At 41.7% G+C, this 21,805-nt stretch overlaps 1 protein-coding gene across 12 annotated transcripts in view; it reads left to right on the plus strand.

Moving 5' to 3' along the window:
- ATF1 (activating transcription factor 1) overlaps positions 1-21,805 on the plus strand; it is a 116,813-nt gene that overhangs the window by 88,733 nt on the left and 6,275 nt on the right. For 11 of the 12 annotated variants that reach the window (XM_045061784.1, XM_045061789.1, XM_045061786.1 and 8 more), the window contains one exon: positions 14,379-14,647. In XM_045061784.1, coding sequence (XP_044917719.1) covers positions 14,379-14,647 — 269 coding nt within the window. Of the gene's footprint in view, positions 1-5,911; positions 6,144-6,815; positions 7,012-14,378; positions 14,648-21,805 lie in introns of those variants that run through there. The other variant, XM_011283930.3, reaches the window with a different exon arrangement.

Genomic DNA, 21,805 nt, shown 5'->3' on the forward strand with positions numbered 1-21,805 from the left:
TAACTCAAAATGGATCACAGACATAAATGTAAAACACAGAAGTATATAAAAGTCTTAGAACATAGGAGAATAACATAGATGACCTTGGATTTGGTGATGACTTTAGGTGAACACCAAAGGCATTATATATGAAAGAAAGAATCGATAAACTGGACTTCATTAAAATTAAAAATTTCTGCTCTGTGCAAGACAAGTTGAAGACAATGAAAAGACAAGCCACAGATGCAGAGAAAGTACAGTTGGTCCTTGAACAACATGGGTTTGAACTGAGTGAATGCACTTATATGTTGATTTCTTTCAATAAATACATTGGAATATTTTTTGGAGATTGGCGACAATTTGAAAAAAAGGTGCAGATGAACCACTTGGCCTAGAAATATCAACAAATCCAAGAAAGAGTGATGTCATAAATGCCTTCTAGGGATACTGGATTCCAAAATAGATAAACCCATTGTGTCATATTCCCAGTAGGTGTATGGTACAATCCATGAATTATAATCATAGATAGCCACATGAGTGAAAGTCAAGAACCTAATACAAATAAAATAAAGCTAGCTGCAAAAGAAAACTCAATGTATGATGCAACTTATGTAAAGTTCAAAAACATGCAAAACTAGACAACATACTGTGGAGAGCAGAGCTGTCCAATGGAGCTCTGCAATGGTGTAAATACTCTAGAACTTTGCTGTCCAATATGGTAACCACTAGACATAGGTGGCTATTAAGCGCTTAAAATATGGTCAACATGACTGATCAACTGGATGCTTATTTAATTAAATGTAAATTTAAATTATCATCTGTAGCTAATGGCTACCATCCTGTACCCCCAGGTTTATAAAGAGAACCAATGGAATAACAAGCACAAAATTCAGAACATTTCCTTCTAAAGGAAAGAGAAAGGCAAAGAATCAGGGAGGGATACGCAGCGGATTCAAAAGTAACAATAACGTTCTTTTTCTTAAGTGGGTATCCTTGTATCCTTGTACAGTGTTCTTTAAACTGTACATAAATTCTACTATAAATGTTCTTCTTTAGGGGCCCCTGGGTGGCTCAGTCAGTTAAGCGTCGGACTTGGGTTCAAGTCATGATCTCATGGTTCATGGGTTCGAGCCCTGCATCGGGAGTACGGAGCCTGCTTCGGATCCTCTGTCTCCCTCTCTCTCTGCCCTCCCCATCTCTTGTGTGCAATCTCTCTCTCAAAAATAAACATTTAATAAATAAATAAATAAATATTCTTTTATATGGACTAAATATTCAGTAAAACAAAAATAGTGAACGAGGTGGTAGGTATGTGGATATTTACACTGTTGTTATTATTTAAAGTCTACATCGAGGGGCGCCTGGGTGGCGCAGTCGGTTAAGCGTCCGACTTCAGCCAGGTCACGATCTCGTGGTCTGGGAGTTCGAGCCCCGCGTCAGGCTCTGGGCTGATGGCTCAGAGCCTGGAGCCTGTTTCCGATTCTGTGTCTCCCTCTCTCTCTGCTCCTCCCCCGTTCATGCCCTGTCTCTCTCTGTCCCAAAAATAAATAAACGTTGAAAAAAAAATTTTTTAGAAAAAAAAATAATAAAGTCTGCTTCGCAAAAAATTTCTATTAAAAAGATTTCTGGGCTTCACATGCGCCCCAAGTGGAGCCCTCGGGCACAACTAGGAAGAATAAAACTTGGCCCAACTCCAGACCTACTCAGCCCTGACATCTGCCTTCCCCCACACAGCCAACCAACCAACCCCAAGCCCTAGACACAGCCCCAGCACTAATGCTCTCATCCTCCTTCAAAGGTAAGAGAAACAAGATGTATTCCCTGTTGCTGCATAACAAATTATTCCAAACACTCAGTGCCTTAAAACAATAAAAAATCATCTCACAGTTTCTGTGGGGCATGAACCTTGAGTGTGGCTTGCTAATCCTCTTCCGTAAGGTCTCTGATGAGGTTGCAGCTGTGGTGTTAGCCAGAACTGTGCTCTCATCTGAAGGTTTGACCAGGGGGAGATCTGCCCCCCAGCCCCCTCGTGTGGTGCAGTAGGATTTGGTTCTTCCCGGGCCATCAAATCAAGGACTTCAGTTCCTCACTGGCTACTGCTAGGAGCCACTCCACAGAGCAATTCACAACATGGCGGCCAGCGTCCCTCAGAGCAAGATAGGTAGAGAGAACGTCAAGAACAAGTCACGGGGCGCCTGGGTGGCTCAGTCGGTTGAGCGACCGACTTCATGATCTCACGGTTTGTGAGTTCGGGCCCCGCATTGGACTCTGTGCTAACAGCTCGGAGCCTGGAGCCTGCTTGGGATTCTGTGTTTCCCTCGCTCTCTGCCCCTCCCCTGCTCATGCTCTGTCTCAGAAATAAACATTTAAAAAATTTTTTTTCTTTTTTTTTTAACGTATATTTATTTTTGAGACAGAGAGAGACAGAGCATGAACGGGGGAGGGGCAGAGAGAGAGGGAGACACAGAATCTGAAACAGGCTCTGAGCCGTCAGCACAGAGCCCGATGCGGGGCTCGAACTCACGGACCGCGAGATCATGACCTGAGCCGAAGTTGGTGGCTTAACCGACTGAGCCACCCAGGCGCCCCCAAATTTTTTTTTTTAAAAGAGCAAGTCACAATCTTTCTATAACCTAATCTTGGAAAGGATGGCCCATTACCTCTGCCACTTTCTATATGCTAGAAACATGTCACTAAATCCAGCTAACCCTATAGGCAGTGTTGGGGGGGGGGGGGCAATGATTAAACAAGGGTGTGACTACCAGGAGAAGGAGGATTGGAGGTCATTTTGGCGGCTGCCTACCTCTGCGGATGGGCGTGATCCCACAAAGAAAGGAAGTGATGGTTACAGAAGAGTGAAGATCTAGAAAATGCAGAGGAAATCCAGGTGCAGGACCTTTGCAGTTACTGGCCCATTGCATTTTTCATTGCCCTTTCATGACTTGGCTACATGCACTTGTTTTTGATCAGAATCTGTAAAAGAATGTGTTGCATCCCTGTTAACTGTCACACCAAGACCTGTCATTTGACTTGCTTTCAAAGCCAGTCTGATCACATTCCCCCCATACAGAGAAATATACCCTAACTGTGTTTCTCCCCTGTCAAGTATCACCTTCCACTAAGATATTCGGGGAATAGGAAGTTTGTTTCTTGTCTGCCCCTGGGTCAGTTCATGCTGCAACTTGTTTCATTCCAATATGCACCCTCCCCATTTCAGCGTGGCCCTGATCTGTTCCCTTTCCCAAGTGTCACCACCTGTAAACCCCCACTAATAGCCTCCTTTGATTTTTAAAAAAAGTTTTTTTAATGTTTATTTATTTTTGAAAAGAGAGAGACAGAGCATGAGCAGGGGAGGAGAGAGAAAGAGGGAGACACAGAATCCCAAGCAGGCTCCAGGCTCTGAGCTGTCAGCACAGAGCCCAACGCGGGGCTCGAACTCACAGTCCATGAGATCATGACCTGAGCTGAAGTCGGACGCTTAACTGACTGAGCCACCCAGGCGCCCCTAGCTTCCTTTGATTTAATGCTGCCAACCATGACGACCTCAGAAAGATAATAGGAGCAAGGTGGCTGTCCTTTTACTGACCCATACTTTAATTCCTCACCAGGTGACCGACCTCCTAGACTAACCACAGCCCACATTGTTCCCTTGTTACTGACAGTGTGGGATTAAGAGAAGCAGCCTTCAGCACAGCTCAAGATAGCAACAATAAAAAAATTTAAAACCAAACATTGGATCATTACTGTTTTAAAAACCCTGGGTCAACCCACCACAGTGAAACTCTCCTAGATCTCTCTTGGGCTCAGGCCTGGCCTTCTGCCATATTGTTGGGCTGCCTGCTTCTTTCCTCCCTCTTCCCCAGCTTCCTTTGCACACTGAAAATTTTCTCGTAAATTCTGCCGAGCAATCAATGCCTTTACTCTTAAGTAGGAAGCAGGCTCCAGGCTGACTACTGCATATCCAAAAGCTGTATTAAATGACTCTGCTAAAGGGAAGAGGGCCACACATGTTGATTCTGGACTTTAAAACAAAATCAAATCAAATACAAAACCAGGAAGAAGCCTTTAACTTAATTTTTGTCTTACATATCCTGGTCAAAAATTTTAAGGCATGGCTTCTCTCTTTTCTCTCTGTAAGACAAAACAGTAAAAACAATAATAAAATTACACACACACACACACACACACACACCCATTACATTATCATTATTGTGATGGTAAATTTGATGTATCAACTTGACTAGACTAAGGGATGCCCAGATAGCTGGTAAAACAGTATTTCCGGGTGTGTCCATGAGAGTGTTTCTGGAAGAGATCAGCATTAAGTCAGTAGACCCAGTAAAGATCTGCCCTCACCAATGTAGGCGGGTGTCATTCAATCCAATCCACTGAGGGCCCAAATAGAACAAAGAGGTGGAGGAAGGGTAAATTCCCCCTTTCACCTTGACTTGGGACATCCATCTCTCCTGGCCTCCCACACCAGAGCTCCTGGTTCTCAGCCCTTTGGGTTTGGACTGACTGATACCACTGGTCTTCCAAGTTCTCTAGCTTGCAGATGGCCTATCATGGGATTTCTCAGTCTCCTTAATTGCGTGTGAACCAATTTCCATAATAAATATATTATCTCTACATATCCTGTTGGTTCTGTTTCTCTGGGGAAATATGCATGGATATATGTCCATGCCTTTGTTTATGCTGTACCATTAGCCCAGCTGGTCTTCACTACATCTCCTTCCTCTTCTTCATCTTCCCCCTCAATCTAGGCCCAGCTCACAACCCCCTCCTTCAGGGACCTTCCCAGACTGCCACAGCCCACATCAATCCCTTGCGTCTGAATTTGTATTAGGTTTGGGTGTCATAGTTTATTTCTTTGTTCCCCAGGTGATTTTCTCTGCTAGCCAAGTTACAAAGTTCCCTGGGTCAGAGGGACGGGTCTTAACACTCCTCCTGCTATGTGATATTTATTTCAGGACAGGTGCATAATGTGAGGTTAATACCTACTTGTTCAATGGATCAGTTAACTGGTACCACTTATCTTGTCCTCTCCCCACAGTGTTTGGAATGTCAAAGGTCATCTCAGGGGTTCTGATAGGGGCCAGGAATAACCCATCTCTCAGGCTTGGGACTGGAGTGAGTGAGAGAGAGAAAGAGAGTGAGTGAGCGAGCAGTTACCATCAGGCAGTTTTTGTCAACTTTGCAGGTCCTGCAATTTCATTTTATCAGCTCACCCTGAGGTGACCACTTGAAAGCAAACTACTACAAAACACGTATCACAGAAATTGGGTTCCCCAGTGGCTATATTACCTCGGATCCCCACCTTGCGTTTGCTTTGTTCTCTGCTTTCCCTCTCCCCTTCCCAGCTTCCGTGCCTCAGTTTAGCTGCCCTGACTTCTGGAAGCCTTCCGGGCCCTACAAGTCTGAGCTAGCAGTGCCCAGGGGCCCTGCACGTCCCCTCCCACAACAGTGGCCCAACTGTACTGTATGAGCGCAGTGGATCTGGCCAATGAATGAAGGCTCGGACCCGGCGAGGGCAGCACTCCTCAGGTGCGTCCGCCCCGTGAGTGGAAGCCAACGGGCACAGCCCCATCCGGGCCACTCCGCCAGCCTCGCTGGCCTCCTGCCCCTGGCCACCCCGATGTGCTGGGGCCCACCGCTCTGCTTGCCCGTACACCCAGTCTCCTAGACTGCGGCCAGCCAATGCACACCCGCGTCTCTTAGGCCGTGGCCCATCGGCGCACTGCCCCCCATCTCCTAGGCCACGGCCCACCTGTGCACCGCCTCCCCCCCCCCCAGGCCGCGGAGCACCTGTGCCCCCTACCCCTGTCTCCTAGGCTGCGGACCACCGGCGCACCATCCGTCCCCGTCTCCTAGCCCGCGAACCGCCTGCACACCCCCGTCTCCCAGCCCGCGGCCCACAGCCGACAGACAGGAAATGCCTGCCGCCATCTTGTGCGCCGGGAGTTTCAAAATGGGGCTGCGGCTCCTGAGTGCTGCCCTGCTGTTTGTGGGCAGCGCTCTCCCGTACGCGGCGCACTACTCACTCTCTGAAAGGACTGGACGCGGCCCCTGGCAGGAGCAGGTGGCTGCCCCGGGGTGGCCTGAGGCCCCGCGAGCAAGGCGGAGGGCACCCCAGGCCCGGGAGGAGGGAGCAGCAGGCGAAGAGGGCAGTATCTGTTCATTCCTCTCTTTGGACGGTGCCCTGTGCGTCTTCCCCGCTTCTGTAGTGTTTGGATTTGGGTCCCTCCCTTTCTGTCGTTCCAACTGTCTTTAAAACGTACAGACCTAAGCAGTCCATTCGTGACAGGGTAGTAGTCGTTGTAACAAAAACGCCATAGGCTTGTGTGGCGCATCTATGTATGTTCAAAACACTGAGGTTTGTCTTTCCCATTTTAATGATGAAGGATTTAGTGGATTCGGGGTTGAAAAGGCCCGTAGGTGACCTTTTCATACTACACTTGAGAAAAATTAACCTAACAAGTTAAATGCAAGTATTGTAACTTGTAGCCCGCGATTCATCAGTCCCAGGCTCTCTAATTGCCATTCTGCACAAGAAACAATGTGATACCTGGTCAAAGAAACCTATCTCATTTAGAGGAATAGAGTTTAAAATTAATGAACTGTGTTGATCTAACGCCCATTTGCAAGTGATCAGTTAAGCCTGTTTGTCTTAACGCTCCTTTAATTTTTTTTTTTTTCCCAGAAGATGGGCATGCCTTAGGTATCCAGCTTGCTATCCATCTTTTAAATGGGAATTTAAAAGATTAGTGTGTTAAGATTAGGAGGTAGTGCGTATTATTAGATGTTCAGTCCAAATAATATATGACTTTTATTTTTAGATTGTGGAACAGCACCACTTGCAGATGCCTTGAAAGGGTCTCGGATTATAGGGGGCAGAGAAGCTCAAATTGGTGCGTGGCCATGGCTAGTTAGCCTGCAGATCCAATCAGGCAAAATTCTGGCTCACATGTGTGGGGGAAGCTTAGTGAAAAGTAAGTGGGTCCTCACAGCTGCCCACTGCACTAAGGACACTAGGTATGTATTCAAAACACAATTCCTATTTTTTTTGTCTGAGGGAGTATTTTATTTTATTTATTTATTTTAAATGTTTTTATTTATTTTTTTGAGACAGAGAGAGACAGAGCATGAGCAGGGGAGGGGCAGAGAGAGAGGGAGACACAGAATCCGAAGCAGGCTGCAGGCTCCGAGCCATCAGCCCAGAGCCCGACGCGGGGCTCGAACTCAGAGTGTGAGATCATGACCTGAGCTGAAGGCGGACGCTCAGCCGACTGAGCCACCCAGGCACCCCTCTGAGGGAGTATTTTAAAGTAGTAGAGGACCATTTTATTTCAGTCATGTTCAGTTAAGCTGTGTGTTTACAAATAGCCATAATGCTTTACATGTAGCACACTATTTATTGACGTGAATCCTACAAATCAGAAGTCAACACACTTTCTGCAAAGATAGCAAAAGTTTTAAGGACTCTGTCACAACTACTCAACTCTGTCGCTATAGAACCAAAGTAGCCATAGACAGTACAACCGAATAAGTGTGCTGTGATTTAATAAATTACTTATGAACACTAAAATTTGACAAAATACTATTGGGGGAGAGTCCCAACCATCTAAAAGTATAAAAAACATTCTTTGTTCATGGGCTATACAAAAATAGGAGACAGGTAGATTTGGACTATGGGTGGGAGCAATGGGTTTGGAGCAATGTCGGACGTTGCTTTAAATACTGACAATTTTCTTTTAGCTTTTACAATTATACTGCAACCATGTGTTTGTCTTTCTCATGATTGGATCATGAGTTTTTTAAGAACAAGAGCTACATGTTTTATTTTGTATTCCTTGGACTAATATAGGACTTGGCCTACTTTATAGAAGACCTAATAAATGTTTATTGATTCTGTGGGTGATGTCAGTCAGAGAAATAGGATTTACCACAGTTAGAATAGAACTTCATGACCCTCATAACCATTTTATACGAAGCTCTAAGAAAAATATTTTGGCAAACGATGGTACCTGTCATATAACATCCCTTTAGCTGTTTGTTTTGTTGTTTTGTTTTTTTTTTAATTTTTTTCATGTTTCTTTTATTTTTGAGAGAGACAGACTGTGATTGGAGGAGGGGCAGAGAAAGGAGACACAGAATCTGAAGCAGGCTCCAGGCTCTGAGAGCTGTCAGCACAGAGCCCAGTGTGGGGCTTGAACTCACGAGCAGTGAGATCGTGACCTGAGCCAAAGTCGGCGCTTAACTGACTGAGCCACCCAGGCGCCCCTTTAGTTTTTCATTTATAACAGAACAGATCTCTTGGAGAAGAATGAAAAGTCTTTAAAAGGGACTAACAAGTTCAAAATTCAGTTGAGGGCAACTGGCCTGATGGGTACATAAGGTTTCAGTGTGTGTACTACATTTTTTGTAAGTAAGCTCTATGCCCAACGTGGGGCTTGAACTCATGACCCTGAGACCAACTGAGCCAGCCAAGCGCCCCGGTATACTAAATTTTTGAAACATGCATTTCAGTTCCATAAATTGGCTTTTTGAGGAACAGAGGTAGAAAAATAGTAAGATACTAAGGTATAAACCAAACGTGGAGATCTAGAAAAAAAGTTTCAGAGTTAGGAATCAATTCTGTTCTTTCAAGGGTGAGTGCTTTACAATTGTTTTCTAACATGCTATCTTTTTTTTTCTTTTTTTTTTTTTTTAAAGGACTGATTTTAATATATTTTTTTTCAACGTTTATTTATTTTTGGGACAGAGAGACAGAGCATGAACAGGCGAGGGGCAGAGAGAGAGGGAGACACAGAATCGGAAACAGGCTCCAGGCTCCGAGCCATCAGCCCAGAGCCCGACGCGGGGCTCGAACTCCCGAACCGCGAGATCGTGACCTGGCTGAAGTCGGACGCTTAACCGACTGCGCCACCCAGGCACCCCTAACATGCTATCTTTAAAAACTGCTTTTCCGCAGCATTCAGACCTCAAATCAAGGGAGGAAAACCCTGGTTGATATGGTCTGAAGATTCTTGGAAAAGCTTTTCTTGCCTACCAAGTCCCGACATCGTGCTTTTTACTGGTCTAGTCCTTTGACACAGTAGGAAGAAAAATGAGTTTAGATTGAGGAGACCTGTATCCTAGTTTTCCACTGACACTCTGGTGCGGAGGCTTTAAGGAAGTTTCCAAAACCTACCAGATGTATGACCTTGGTCAAATAATATAGCTTTGTTACATTGTCAGCGAGTCTTAGACTTCAAAGAGGCATTTTCAAGGTCTGGTTCAATCCTCTGTCCTGTATTTGAATCCTTCATACAATATCGAAGTAAGAGGCTGTCGAGTCTGAAATAATGATCGCTTCAATGTGCTGAGCCAGGCATGTTTTCGTACTTAATTTTACTAACGTTTGCAACCATTCTTTGCTGTAGGGAGACCCTGAGACTTAAGCATTAAGTACCTTGCTCATGGCTAGAGAGCCACCAAATCAGGGATCAAATCCAGGTTTGTCAGAATGAAAACTCACACATGTGACCGTAACTACAGCATACGGCTCTCTACTTGAAACATTTCTTGCGATGATGCACTGCTACCTTAGGAGGAATCTCACTTCTTTTTTGGACAGCTCTAATTCTTAGAGAGCTTTTCTTATGTTAAAGTAAGTGCCTTGATTTTTTTATCTGCTTTCTGACGCCAGATATATTGAATCCAGGTCTTCGAGGATACTGTTCATATTCCACTTAACGTTTCTCAAGGCTAAATCTCATTGATGTTTTTTTACTTCCGCACTCAGCATTTACTGGATATATGTTATCTGCTAGGGGCTGGGCTGGGTGCTGAGGAAGTAGACATTACTGGGGCATAGTCTCTACTTTTCAGAAGCGCCCCCTCTGTCAGAGGACTAACTTTGCCACCTTTTATTCCGATTCCTCCTCACTTATCTTGCACCGTCAACGATCCCTTATTCCTTCTTATAACGACCATTTATCAAAGACTTGCTCTGAGATTAAGTACTAAGGATGTTAAATATAATTCTGTGTTAAAAAAAAAAAAAAGCCCTCCCAGTAACCCTCTGAGGTAGATAGCTATCATTCTCTCTGTTTTACGCCTGAAGAATCCAGAGAGCAGGGCTATTTGGTAACTTGCCCAAGATCACACTGCTGTTAAATAGAGCCCCCTGATTTCAAGCCAGTTCTCAAGTCTGTGCTGTTTCATTATACTTCAGTGTTGCTTTAGTATTTTTCAACCTCTCTCTGGTTTCTTCCCTGGAATCCTTACACGTGTTTAGGTCACTCCGCCATTATTTAAAAACCCAAGCAACCTACCGATTAACCCTACCTGTTCCTGTTCTTCCCTTCACTGTTAAACACTCTGAGAGACCCCCTTTTGCTTCCTCTGCATTGACTCATAAGATCCCAATTGCAGTCTGATATCTGGGGCCAAATCACACTGTTAAAGATCCCCCTCCGTGCCAAATCCAATGACATCTTGTTAGTCCCCATCTTATTTGATCTTTTTTTTTTTTTTAAGTTTCTTTATTTATTTTTGAGAGAGAGAGTGTGTGTGTGCAAGTGGGGGAGAGGCATAGAGAGGGAGGGAATCCCAAGCAGGCTCTGCACTGTCAGCACAGAGCCTGACGCAGGGCTCAAATTCACGAACCGCGTGATCATGACCTGAGCCGAAACCATGAGTTGGATGCTTAACCGACTGAGCCCCCCAGGGGTGCCTCCTATTTGATCTTTATAGCATGTGGCGAAGTTGACCACTGCTCTCCTTGAAACGATCTGTTTCCTTGATTTCTTTTTTTTCTTTCTTTTTTTTTCTTGATTTTTAAGTCACCGTCTCTTTTTTCTTTTCTCCTTTTCCTTGATGAGTCTGTCATTGTCTAAATGGCAATATTTCTAGAGTTCCCCTTGTTATCCTTTTGCCTTATCCTCTGTACTCTTCGCTGGAGATGTCCCGTCTACTTCTGTTTCAGTAGTCACCGTGTCCTGCAAACACCCAAGTCTCTCCAGGGGAGTCATATTTCCGGTTCTCTGCTACACATTTATACTGGAGTTGCCGTCTCAACAAGTCCGAAAATGAATTTTAAAAAAATCTTTCCTCTACAACCCTGTTCCTTCTCGATTCTTTCACGTAACACCATCACTAATGGCTCCATTACCTAGAATTAGCTCTCTCTGCACAGTAGCTCTTAAATTTGTTTCTCGTCTCCCAGTAACCCACACTGATTAGAAATCGATTCAGGACATCAGTCTCCATGTGCCTAGCTCATCGCTTACACAACTTAACACTTACACTACTACTATGGTAACCATCCTAATGCGTGTGAAGTGTATCTCACGGTGGCTTTTGTGTTTTGTCTTTGTTTCTGTTTTTGTCTTTGTATTTTTCTCAGAGAGAGCGTGCAAGAGTGGGAGTTGGGGGCAGGGGTAACGGGAGGGGGGGTGCAGAGGGAGCGAGAATCCCAAGCAGGCTCCACACCCCACGTGGAGCCCAACTTGGGGCTCAATCTCACACCCTGAGATCATGACCTGAGCTGAAATGAAGAGTCGTTTCAGCATTCGGTGCTTAACCCACTGAGCCACCCAGACGCCCCTCACTGTGATTTGGATTTACATTTCCCTAATAACTAGTGATGTTGAGCACCTTTCAATGTGCTTATTGGCCATGCGTATATCTTCCCTGAAGAAACATGTATTCAATCCTTTGCCCATTTTTAATTAGTATTTTTGCTGAGCTGTAGGAATGTTTTTTTTATATTCTTGATATCAGCCCCTTATCAAATACAGGATTTGCAAATATTTTCTCTCATTCTGTGGTTTGTCTTTTCACTCTCTTCATAATGATCTTTGATGCACAAAAGTTTTTAATCTTAAAGACGTCCTATTTATTTATTTATTTATTTATTTATTTATTTATTGTTACCTGTGTTTTTGGTGTCATATCCAAGAAATCATTGCCAAATCCAATACCGTGAAAGTTTTCTCCTGTGTCTTCCTCTAGGAGTTTTTTTGTTTTACTTTTATAGTTAGGCCTTCATCTGTTTTGGTTTAATTTTTGCATGTGGTGTAAGGTAAGTGTCCAGTTCATTCTTTTGCATGTACATACACAACTTTGCCAGCAAAATTTGTTGAAAAGGGCTGTCCTGTCCCAGTGAATTGTCTTGACGCTTCTGTTGAAAATCAGTTGAGCCCATACGCAAGGGTGTATTTCTGGGCTTTCGATTCTCTTCAGCTGGTGTGTGTGTGCCTGCCAGTATGATACTGTTTTGACGATTGTAGCTTTGCAGTAGGTTTCAAGTCTGGAAATGGGAGTCCTCCAACTAGAGTCTTCTTTTTCAAGATTATTTTGGCTACTTGAGGTCCCTTGACATTCTGTGTGAATTTAGGATGGGTTTTTCTACTTCTTCAAAAAAAAAAATCATTGGGATTTTTATAGGGATTGCATTGAATCTATAGATTGCTTTGGGTAATTACTGTCATCTTAACAATATTAAGTTTTCCAGTCCATGAGCACAGAATCTCTTTCCACTTATTCATGTCTTCTTTAATTTCAGCAATGTATACATTTCAGTATACAGCCTGGGTCATGTGTTTTGGTTTTTGTTTTTGTTTTTGTTTGTTTGTTTGTTTGTTTGTTTGTTTTACTATTATTTGAGAGTGAAAGAAAGCAGGGGGAAGAAAAGAAAGAGAGGGGGAGGAAAAGAGAGAAAGAGAAAGAGAATGAATCTCAAGCAGACTCCACGCTCAGCACAGAGCCTTATGTGGGGCTCGATCCCATGCTGGGATCATGACCTGAGACAAAATCAAGAGTTGGATACTCAACCAACTGAACCACCTAGGTGCCCCTACAGCCTGTTTTGTAATCTTATGGTCTGAATATAAACTGAAGCAAGGAATATAAGTTGAGTAAGTTTGGAAAAGAAAAGAAAAGACCATTATTTCAAAGTAGCTTAAAGCAGTGATTTCTTTTTACACAAAATAGAACTAGGGCTTTACAATTTTTTGGTAAACTTTCTAGAGGTTACCTAACCCACTTTTAGGATAGCTAAATATCTTCTATTTCCTTGGGAGAAATTCTAGGAAGTAGAATTGCAGAGTAAAATACAATGCAAATTTTATAGGCTATTGATACATGCTGGCAAAGTACCCATCTGTTTATACTTCCCACATGAATAAGAGTTGCTTTGTTTTGGTGACTTTTGTTTATCCTGAGCATTACACACACACACACACACACACACACACACACACACACACTCACTCATAAACTTGGCCAGTTTGAAGGATGAAAAGGAATTTCAGCATTTGTAAACAACAGCCTATAAAGTAAAAGGTCCTCCTTCCCAGTCCAATTCCAGATGAACAACTATTAAATTCTTAAGGTTTTAATTGTTGATTTTGACCTACAGAAAACATTTTGGTTTTTTACTTGTTCTTTGTTTTTGTTTTGTTAAGATTGTCAAGATCCATAAGTGCATCCTGTTTTATATATTTAGAATGCTGTGCTTGATCAAGTCCTTTTTCCTATGTATGCTATGTATTCCTATTCCTATTTCCTATGTATGCTATGTATTTCCTATCAATGCTATGTATTCACCTACATTTTCTTCCTAGTTTTTTATAATTCTCATGCTAATTTCATATCCAAAGGTTTCGTTCTAAAATTTCAAAAATTTACAAAAGTAGAAGGAATAGTTGAGTGAATTCCGTGTACCTAGCATCCACCTTCCAGTTATCAACTCTTACCTGATCTTATTTCATTTTTATCCCCACCAACTCCTCCCCCCTTCAGTTATTTGGAAGCAAATCTCAGACAGATCACTTTATGTATCTCTAAAATGAAGATGTTATTTAAAAGATTTCTGCATTAAAAAAGATTTTTGCATTTAAATATTTAATCCATTTGGGGTTCATTTTACTGTTTAATGTTTTTCAGAGATTTAATTTTATCTCACTTTTCTTTTTTTTTTAATTTTTTTTTTTTTTTTTTAATTTTTGTGGGGCTCGAACTCATGGACCGCGAGATCGTGACCTGGCTGAAGTCAGACGCTTAACCGACTGCGCCACCCAGGCGCCCCTTATCTCACTTTTCAAACTAGTTAGTTTAGCTAGATGTCCCCATGCCATCTATCAAGTACATCATTCTTTTGTCCACTGGTAAGAAGTGCTACCTTCATCATATATTAAAGTCTCATGTACTTAAATCTGTCTTAGGACCTCTGTCCCATTGATCTTTTTCTCCTTTCCTATGGCATGATATTTTTGGCTCTTATTTGATGTGACTTCACGTACATGAAAGTAAGATTCAGTTTTTCTGATTACCCTGAGAAAAACAAAAACTAGTGGGAGATGAAGAATACTGACTTAATAAACATGTTTATAACAACATTTATTCTCTTTCAGAGATCCTTTAATGTGGAGAGTTGTGATTGGAACTAATAACATACATGGAGGCCCTCCATACTCCAAGAAGATAAAAGTTAAAGCAATCATTATCCATCCAGATTTCAATTTGGAAACTTACGTAAATGATATTGCGCTTTTTCATTTAAAAAAAGCAGTGAGGTATAATGACTATATTCAGCCTATTTGTCTACCTTTTGATGTTTTCCAAATGCTGGACCAAAACACGAAGTGTTTTATAAGTGGCTGGGGAAGAACAAAAGAAGAAGGTAATTATAGTCTGAATTTTATGTGTATATTTTTTTCCTGATTATTAGAGAGGATGAACCCTTCTATACGTGTATCTCTTTATATCATGAGCTCGAGCAGTTAGTCTTTAGAAACCATTGAAAAGGAAATGTTCTTTTTTTTCTTGTATTTTTTTCTTTTTTGTGGGAAAGATGAAACTGTCTTCCAAAGCAGAAATAGAGACTTTCTCTGGTTATACCTGCCAAGACCCCTGAACCTCTAGACATTCTCAGAGAGGATGAGAGAGAGGTTTTAAGTGTTTCTGTTGTTCCAGCTCTGTAACAGAATGGCTTATCTTTTTATTAAATTTTTTTTATGTTTATTTTTGAAAGACAGCACAAGAAGGGGTAGGGCGGAGAGAGAAGGGGACACAGAATCTGAAGCAGGCTCCAGGCTCTGAGCTGTCAGCACAGAGCCCCACGCGGGTCTCAAACTCACACACCGCGAGATCATGACCTGAGCCGAAGTCGGACGCTCAACCGACGGAGCCCCCCAGGCGCCCCCAGAATGGCTTATCGTAATAAGCTTCTAGCTATAAGGGGTCAAATTTAGGGTCCTTTTTACTTAATGTCCTATTTAATATCAAGCAGGTTGATTGCCATACATTTTCTTTAGTGCACAAACAGGCACTAATTATTGATTGATTGAACTACTGGGAAGAACAAATAAATGTAGAAACTAGTCTCTGCCTTTGGTGTTAACAATAGCTACTATTTGAGAGCATTTACTGTGTTTTAGGCCCTTTTTCTAAATGTATTATTTTCTTTTATCTTCAAAATATTCCTATTAGGAAGTTAATGTTATTATTCCCATGTAACAGACCAGGAATTGTGGATCTTAGAGGTTGAAAAGGTAGGACACAAATTCAGATCTTCCTCATTGTAAAGCCTGAATATATAAGTACTACATTAAGTACAAATTGCCCTCAAAGGAATCCAAATCTAGTTAGCAATACATGATCTCAAGCGTTGAGTCTCTTTTCTATTCCCCACAGAAACTAGCCATTTAAATATGTGTAGATTAGGCGTGCCTGGGTGGTTCAGTCGGTTAAGCGTCCGTCCAACTTCAGCTCAGGTCATGATCTCACGGTTGGTGAGTTTGAGCCCAGCGTCTGGCTCTGTGCTGACAGCTCAGGGCCTGGAGCCTGCTTCCGATTCTGTGTCTCCCTCTCTCTCTGCTCCTCCCTGCTTGCACTCTATCTCTCTCAAAAATAAATAAAGGTGAAAAAAAAATTTTTAAGAAGTAAATAATTAGGTGTAGATTAGATAGAATACCAGATAAATGTATGAAAGATCTGTGAATTATTTTTTTTTTCCTCTGAGAATACTGTTTAAACAAGATAAAGAGGTATGGGCTTTAGGACCAAAGACTTAAGTCTAAATCTCAGCCCTGCAGCGTACTAGCTGCATGACCATGGGCAAGTTACTGACTCTTGAACAACAATTAGAGCAATGATATAGCAGCAGCTTCCATTTATTCAGGTCTAGGAACTTAAAAAAATGCTAAGCACCTTAATGCATTTCTCACTTAATGCCCCCAGTAACACCATGAAAAATACTATGACATGAATGAACTGAAGTTTGAAGATGTTAAGTTGCCCCAAATTACACAGCTAAGTGGGCCATAAAAATTCAATCCCAGGTTGGCCTGCTTCAAAACTCATGTGTTTCCACTATATTATATCATCCGTCACAATGTCATATGTTTTCATGATCTGTGAGATGAGAGCGATGATACCTGTGAGAGGGGCACACGGGTGGCTCAGTTGGTTAAGCGTCCTACTTCGGCTCAGGTCATGATCTGGCGGTTCGCGAGTTTGAGCCCTGTATGGGGCTCTGTGCTGATAGCTCAGAGCCTCGAGCCTGTTTTAGATTCTGTGTCTCCCTCTCTCTCTCTGCCTCTCCCCCGCTCATGCTCTGTCTCTCTCTCTCTCTCTCTCTCAAAAATAAACATTCAAAAAAAATTGAAAAAAAAAGAAGGGTTAAGATACTGATTAACATTAGATTGAAGCATGAATGGTCAAATTTCAATAATAGAAATAGAAGATATAATGTGTAAACTAGTAGCAAGAAACAAATGGAATAAGAAAATGAAGACAAAATCTTAATAAATCAAGAAAGAAATAAGAAGCATAGGAAAAGTGAAAAAAGTAGAAAATACAAAATAAGACAGTAGAAAAAAGCCCAAATATATCCATAATCACAATAAGTGTTAATGGAGCAAACCACTAGTTAAAAGACAGATAATCAGATTAGGGAGTAGGAAATCCAGTTTACCTAAAGGGATAAGTAAAACAATAGTAAAGAAATATATCAAGTAAATCCAAATTAAAAGAAAGCTAGTATCACTATGCAAATTGCAGACAAAATAGACTTTAAGACAAAAGAATTATTAGGGATAAAGAAGGTCATTTTTATTTAGAAAAGGTTTAACTCACCAAGACGATAGAGCAATTCTAGACTTCTGAACCTAATAGGACCCAGATAATATTAAGGAGAATTATAGAATTGTAGAATTGTATAGAAAAGTAGAATTGTACAACAAACATTATAACTCCTCTGTGATGGTAGGGAATTTTAATACAACACTATTTTTATTATTAACATATCAAACAGATGAAAACCTAGTAAGTAAAGATTTGGAATATTTGAACAACATAATTAGTAAGCTTGATTTAATAGCCAAATCACTGCCCTCAAAAAGTTAGAGAATTTTATCTTTTCGAGTATAGGTAGAATCTTTATAAAAATTGACCACCTTCCGTGGGTTCAAGCCCTGCATCAGGCTCTGTGCTGACAGCTCAGAGCCTGGAGCCTTCTTTGGATTCTGTGTCTCCCTCTCTCTCTGCCCTTCCCTGCTCGCACTCTGTCTCTCTCTCTCTCAAAAATAAACATTAAAAAAATAATAATAAATGGATCACTTACTAGCCCATAAAACAAATCTCGAAGTTCAAAGGGTAAGTACTGTACAAACTATGAACTGTGATTATGAAACAATAAAACGGTAAAAGGGATGGGAATTTGGGCTGTGATGGCATGGGGAGGGTGGCAAATCTTCTCCCCCCCCCCCAATATAAACTGGACAAAATTGCCAAAAGCAACCATTTCAGGGGCTTGAAAATCAACCAAAGTACACAACACATTGGGAAATATTTGTTCATCATAAACGGCTATAAACTGGGTAAAAGAGGAATTTGCAGCTTTCTTGTTTGTGGTTGGTCCAAAGTCCCCTCTCATCAGTCAGTGCAATAGTTTTACTAGGGTCACGAAGAACAGAATCTTGTTACCAGAGGAGGTGAACTCTATCTGGAACAGCCGATGAAAATCCTGGCTAACAGCATTCTCAATAAAAAGTAGAAGACTCAGCAAGAGACAAATGGGGAAAACCCACAGCCTCTGCTAGTCCTGGATATGGCCAGCAGTAGAGCAGTCAGAAATTTGACAGATAAATCCTGAAAATGTGAGAGCTATAGACTAGCTCAATAAGCTTTTCAAATATCCTCGGCTGGTTGGGGAACCATACATGTGTCAGGAAAATCCGAGAGAACTCACAATAAAGAGAAAGTCAAAGTAGACTTGAAAACTGACTGGACTTTGAATACAGTCCCCAACCCAAACACAGATTTACTCATCAGCAGCCCAAATCGTTGACTGACCCCTAAACTATACAGATAACACACGCAAGCCCCATGAAGCTAGGCAAAAGGGAAAAATCAGAATTAAAACACTGAGCAGAAACATCAACAGTCACGACAGACGAGTCTACAATTTAAGTCCGGGCAAGTTACTTTAAGGATGACAACATTCTTTTTTTTTTTTTTTTTAATTTTAGACCATGTGAGCAAGGGAAGGGCAGAGGGGGAGACAGAGAGAGAATCTTAAGCAAGCTCCACACTCAGTGCAGAGCCTGATGTAGGGCTCAATCCCACCATCCTGGGATCATGATGTGAGCTGAAATCATGAGTTGGATACTCAACTGACTGAACCACCCAGGTGCCCCTGACAACAACATTCTTGAGGAAGGAATCAAAATCCAGGGTTGTTACAATATACTATCTAAAATGAGAAATTTTCTTTCTTTTTTTAAAAAAATTTTATTTATTTATTTTTGAGAGAGAGAGAATGAGACCATGAAAGCAGGGGAGGGGCAGAGAGAGAGGGAGACAAAATCCGAAGCAGGCTCCAGGCTCTGAGCTGTCAACACAGAGCCCAATGCAGGATTCAAACTCACGAACCATTAGATCATGACTTGAGCTGACGTTGGACTCTTAACCAACTGAGCCACCCAGGTGCCCCTAAAATGCCCAATTTTCAACAAAAATGTAAGACATACAAAACAAACAAACAAAAAACCCAAAAGTGTCACCTATTCTCAGGTGGGGGGAAATGGTCAATAGAACCAGACTCTATATAGGCTCAGATGTTGAATTTAGCAGATAAAGACTTCAGAGAAGCTCTTTAAAAAATTATTCATTTACTTTAAGAGAAAGAATGCAAACCAGATTGGGGGCGGGGGGGGGGGGGGGAGAAAGAGAGAGAGAGAGAGAGAGAGAGAGAGAGAGAGAGAATCCCAAGCAGGCTTGGTGCTATCAGCACAGAGTCTAACACAGGGCTCGATCTCACAAACCATAAGATCATGACCTGAGCCAAAATCAAGAGTTGGATACTAAACCGATTGAGCTGCCCAGGCACCCCAAAGAAGCTCGTTAGGTGTGCATAAGTCAAAGGAATTAAAGGAAAATGCGATGACAATACTTTACCAAATAGGGAATATCTGTAGTGAAAGAGTCAATTTTCAAAAGAACTGAATAAAAAGTCTAGCGAAATGAAATGGCGCAAGAATCAGTGAACTGAAACTGAAACAGCAAAAGAAGTGACCCAATCTGAAGAACACAGAGGAAAAATATTGCAGAAAAATCAATACACACTCAGAGACATGTGGCACAACATCAAGTACACCAACATGTGTGCAATGGGATTTCTGGAAGGGGAAGAGAGAGAAGATGGGGAAGAAAAAATCATTCAAAGAAAATATGGCCCCAAGCTCCTGAAATTTCATGAAAAACATTTACAAAAGCTCAATGAATCCCCAGTTAAGATTAAAAAAAAAACAAAGAGATTCACACCTACATTCACTGTAGTCAACAGAAGAGGTGCAAGGTCTATACATTGAAAACTTCAAGGGGCACCTGAGTGGCTCAGTCAAGCGACCGACTCTTGATTTCGGCTCAGGTCATGATCTCATGGTTCGTGAGCTCAAGCCCCACATCGGGCTCTCTGCTGTCAGCACAGACCCTGCTTTGGAGCCTCTCTGTCCCCCTCTCTCCTTACCCCTCCCCTGCCTGTGCGTGCACATAGTGCTCTCTTGCGCTCTCAAAAATAAACATTAAAAAAAAGTAAATATTAAAAAAAAACCCTGCAAAACATGACATAAAGAAGACCTAATAAATGAATGTCATACTGATTTGTATTAGAAGATTCATTATTGTTAATATTACAAGTATCTCTAGATTGACCTACATATTCAATGCAATCGCTATCCATATCCCAGCAAACTTCTTCATACAAATTGACAAACTTAGATGAAAAGGCAAAGGACCTACAACAGCCAAAATTATTTTGAAAAACAACAAGGCTGAAGGAATTACTCTGATTTCATATAAAACTATAGCCATCAAGACAGCAGGGCATGGGTTTGTTTTCTGTACTGAGAGCATAGAGATCAATAGAACACAATACAGTCCAAAAAAAAAAAAAAAAAAAAAAAAAAAGGCGGGGGGATCCTAACTTACATTTGTGGCCAATTGATTTCTTCATACAAACTTTCTAGAAAAGGCAAACCCATAGTGGCAGTAATCCTATTAGTCATTTTTTGAATGTGGGTTGGAGGTGGGAATTCACCGCACATGGGCATGGGAGGACTCTTTGGAGTGAAGGAAATAGTCTAAAACTGGGTTGTGGTGCCGGTATAAATTTACCAGAAATCATCGAACTGCGAGCCTACAGTGTGAGAATTTTGTTATGTAAATTAAACATCCATGAAGCTTTTTAAAAAAATGACAAAGATAGGGGTGCCTGGGTGGCGCAGTCGGTTAAGCGTTCGACTTCAGCCAGGTCACGATCTCGCGGTCTGGGAGTTCGAGCCCCGCGTCAGGCTCTGGGCTGATGGCTCGGAGCCTGGAGCCTGTTTCCAATTCTGTGTCTCCCTCTCTCTCTGCCCCTCCCCCGTTCATGCTCTGTCTCTCTCTGTCCCCCAAAAAATAAATAAACGTTGAAAAAAAAATTTTTTTTTAAAAATGACAAAGATAATATTTTTTTAAAAAAACTTACACATTTAGAAAATTCAAAATACACTACGAAATAACCCCTGTGTCATAACTTTAAATCCTTAGACCTGAACTGTAATGTGTATACTGCACAGAGAAGCTTGAATGTTGCAATTTCAGTGCCACATAAAGGGAAATGTAAAGCTTTAAATACATACACCTTTAGGCTCAAAAATATCAAAGAGTAAATATTTGACCTATTAGAGAAAAAAGGCTAAACACCATGCATTAAATATCCAACTGGAAAAAGTTGAACAGAACATTACATGACCCATAGAAAGAAGAAGAAGAGAAATCGAGATAAGCACAGCAATTCATGAACAGAAAATAAAGTTAGAAAAAAGAGGACCAACAAAGCCAAAATCTAGTTCTTTGAAGAAAAAAAAAATAGCAAACCCTGGTGAGACTGATGAGAAAAGGAGAGAAGACACAAATACAAATAGTGTTATGAATTAAAAGATAAAATACTTTAAGCTATGTTAAGTTCTCCATTTTAATACTTAGATAAAATGGATAAATTCCTAGAAAATTCAAAGTAACCCAAACTGACTAAGAATAGTCCTATAAAGAGTAAAGGAGGGGCGCCTGGGTGGCTCAGTCGGTTGACTTGGGCTCAGGTCTGATCTGACAGCTCTTGAGTTTGAGCCCTGCGTTGGGCTCTGTGCTGACAGCTTGGAGCCTGGAGCCTGCTTCGGATTCTGTGTCTCCCTCTCTCTCTGCCCCACCCCTTCTTGCCCTCTGTCTCTCAAAAATGAATAAACATTAAAAAACACTTTTGAAAGAGTAAAGGAAATGATTCAGTAATTATTGTTTT

This window comes from Felis catus, chromosome B4, assembly GCF_018350175.1.
Source record: "Felis catus isolate Fca126 chromosome B4, F.catus_Fca126_mat1.0, whole genome shotgun sequence".
NCBI classification, from domain to species: domain Eukaryota; kingdom Metazoa; phylum Chordata; class Mammalia; order Carnivora; family Felidae; genus Felis; species Felis catus.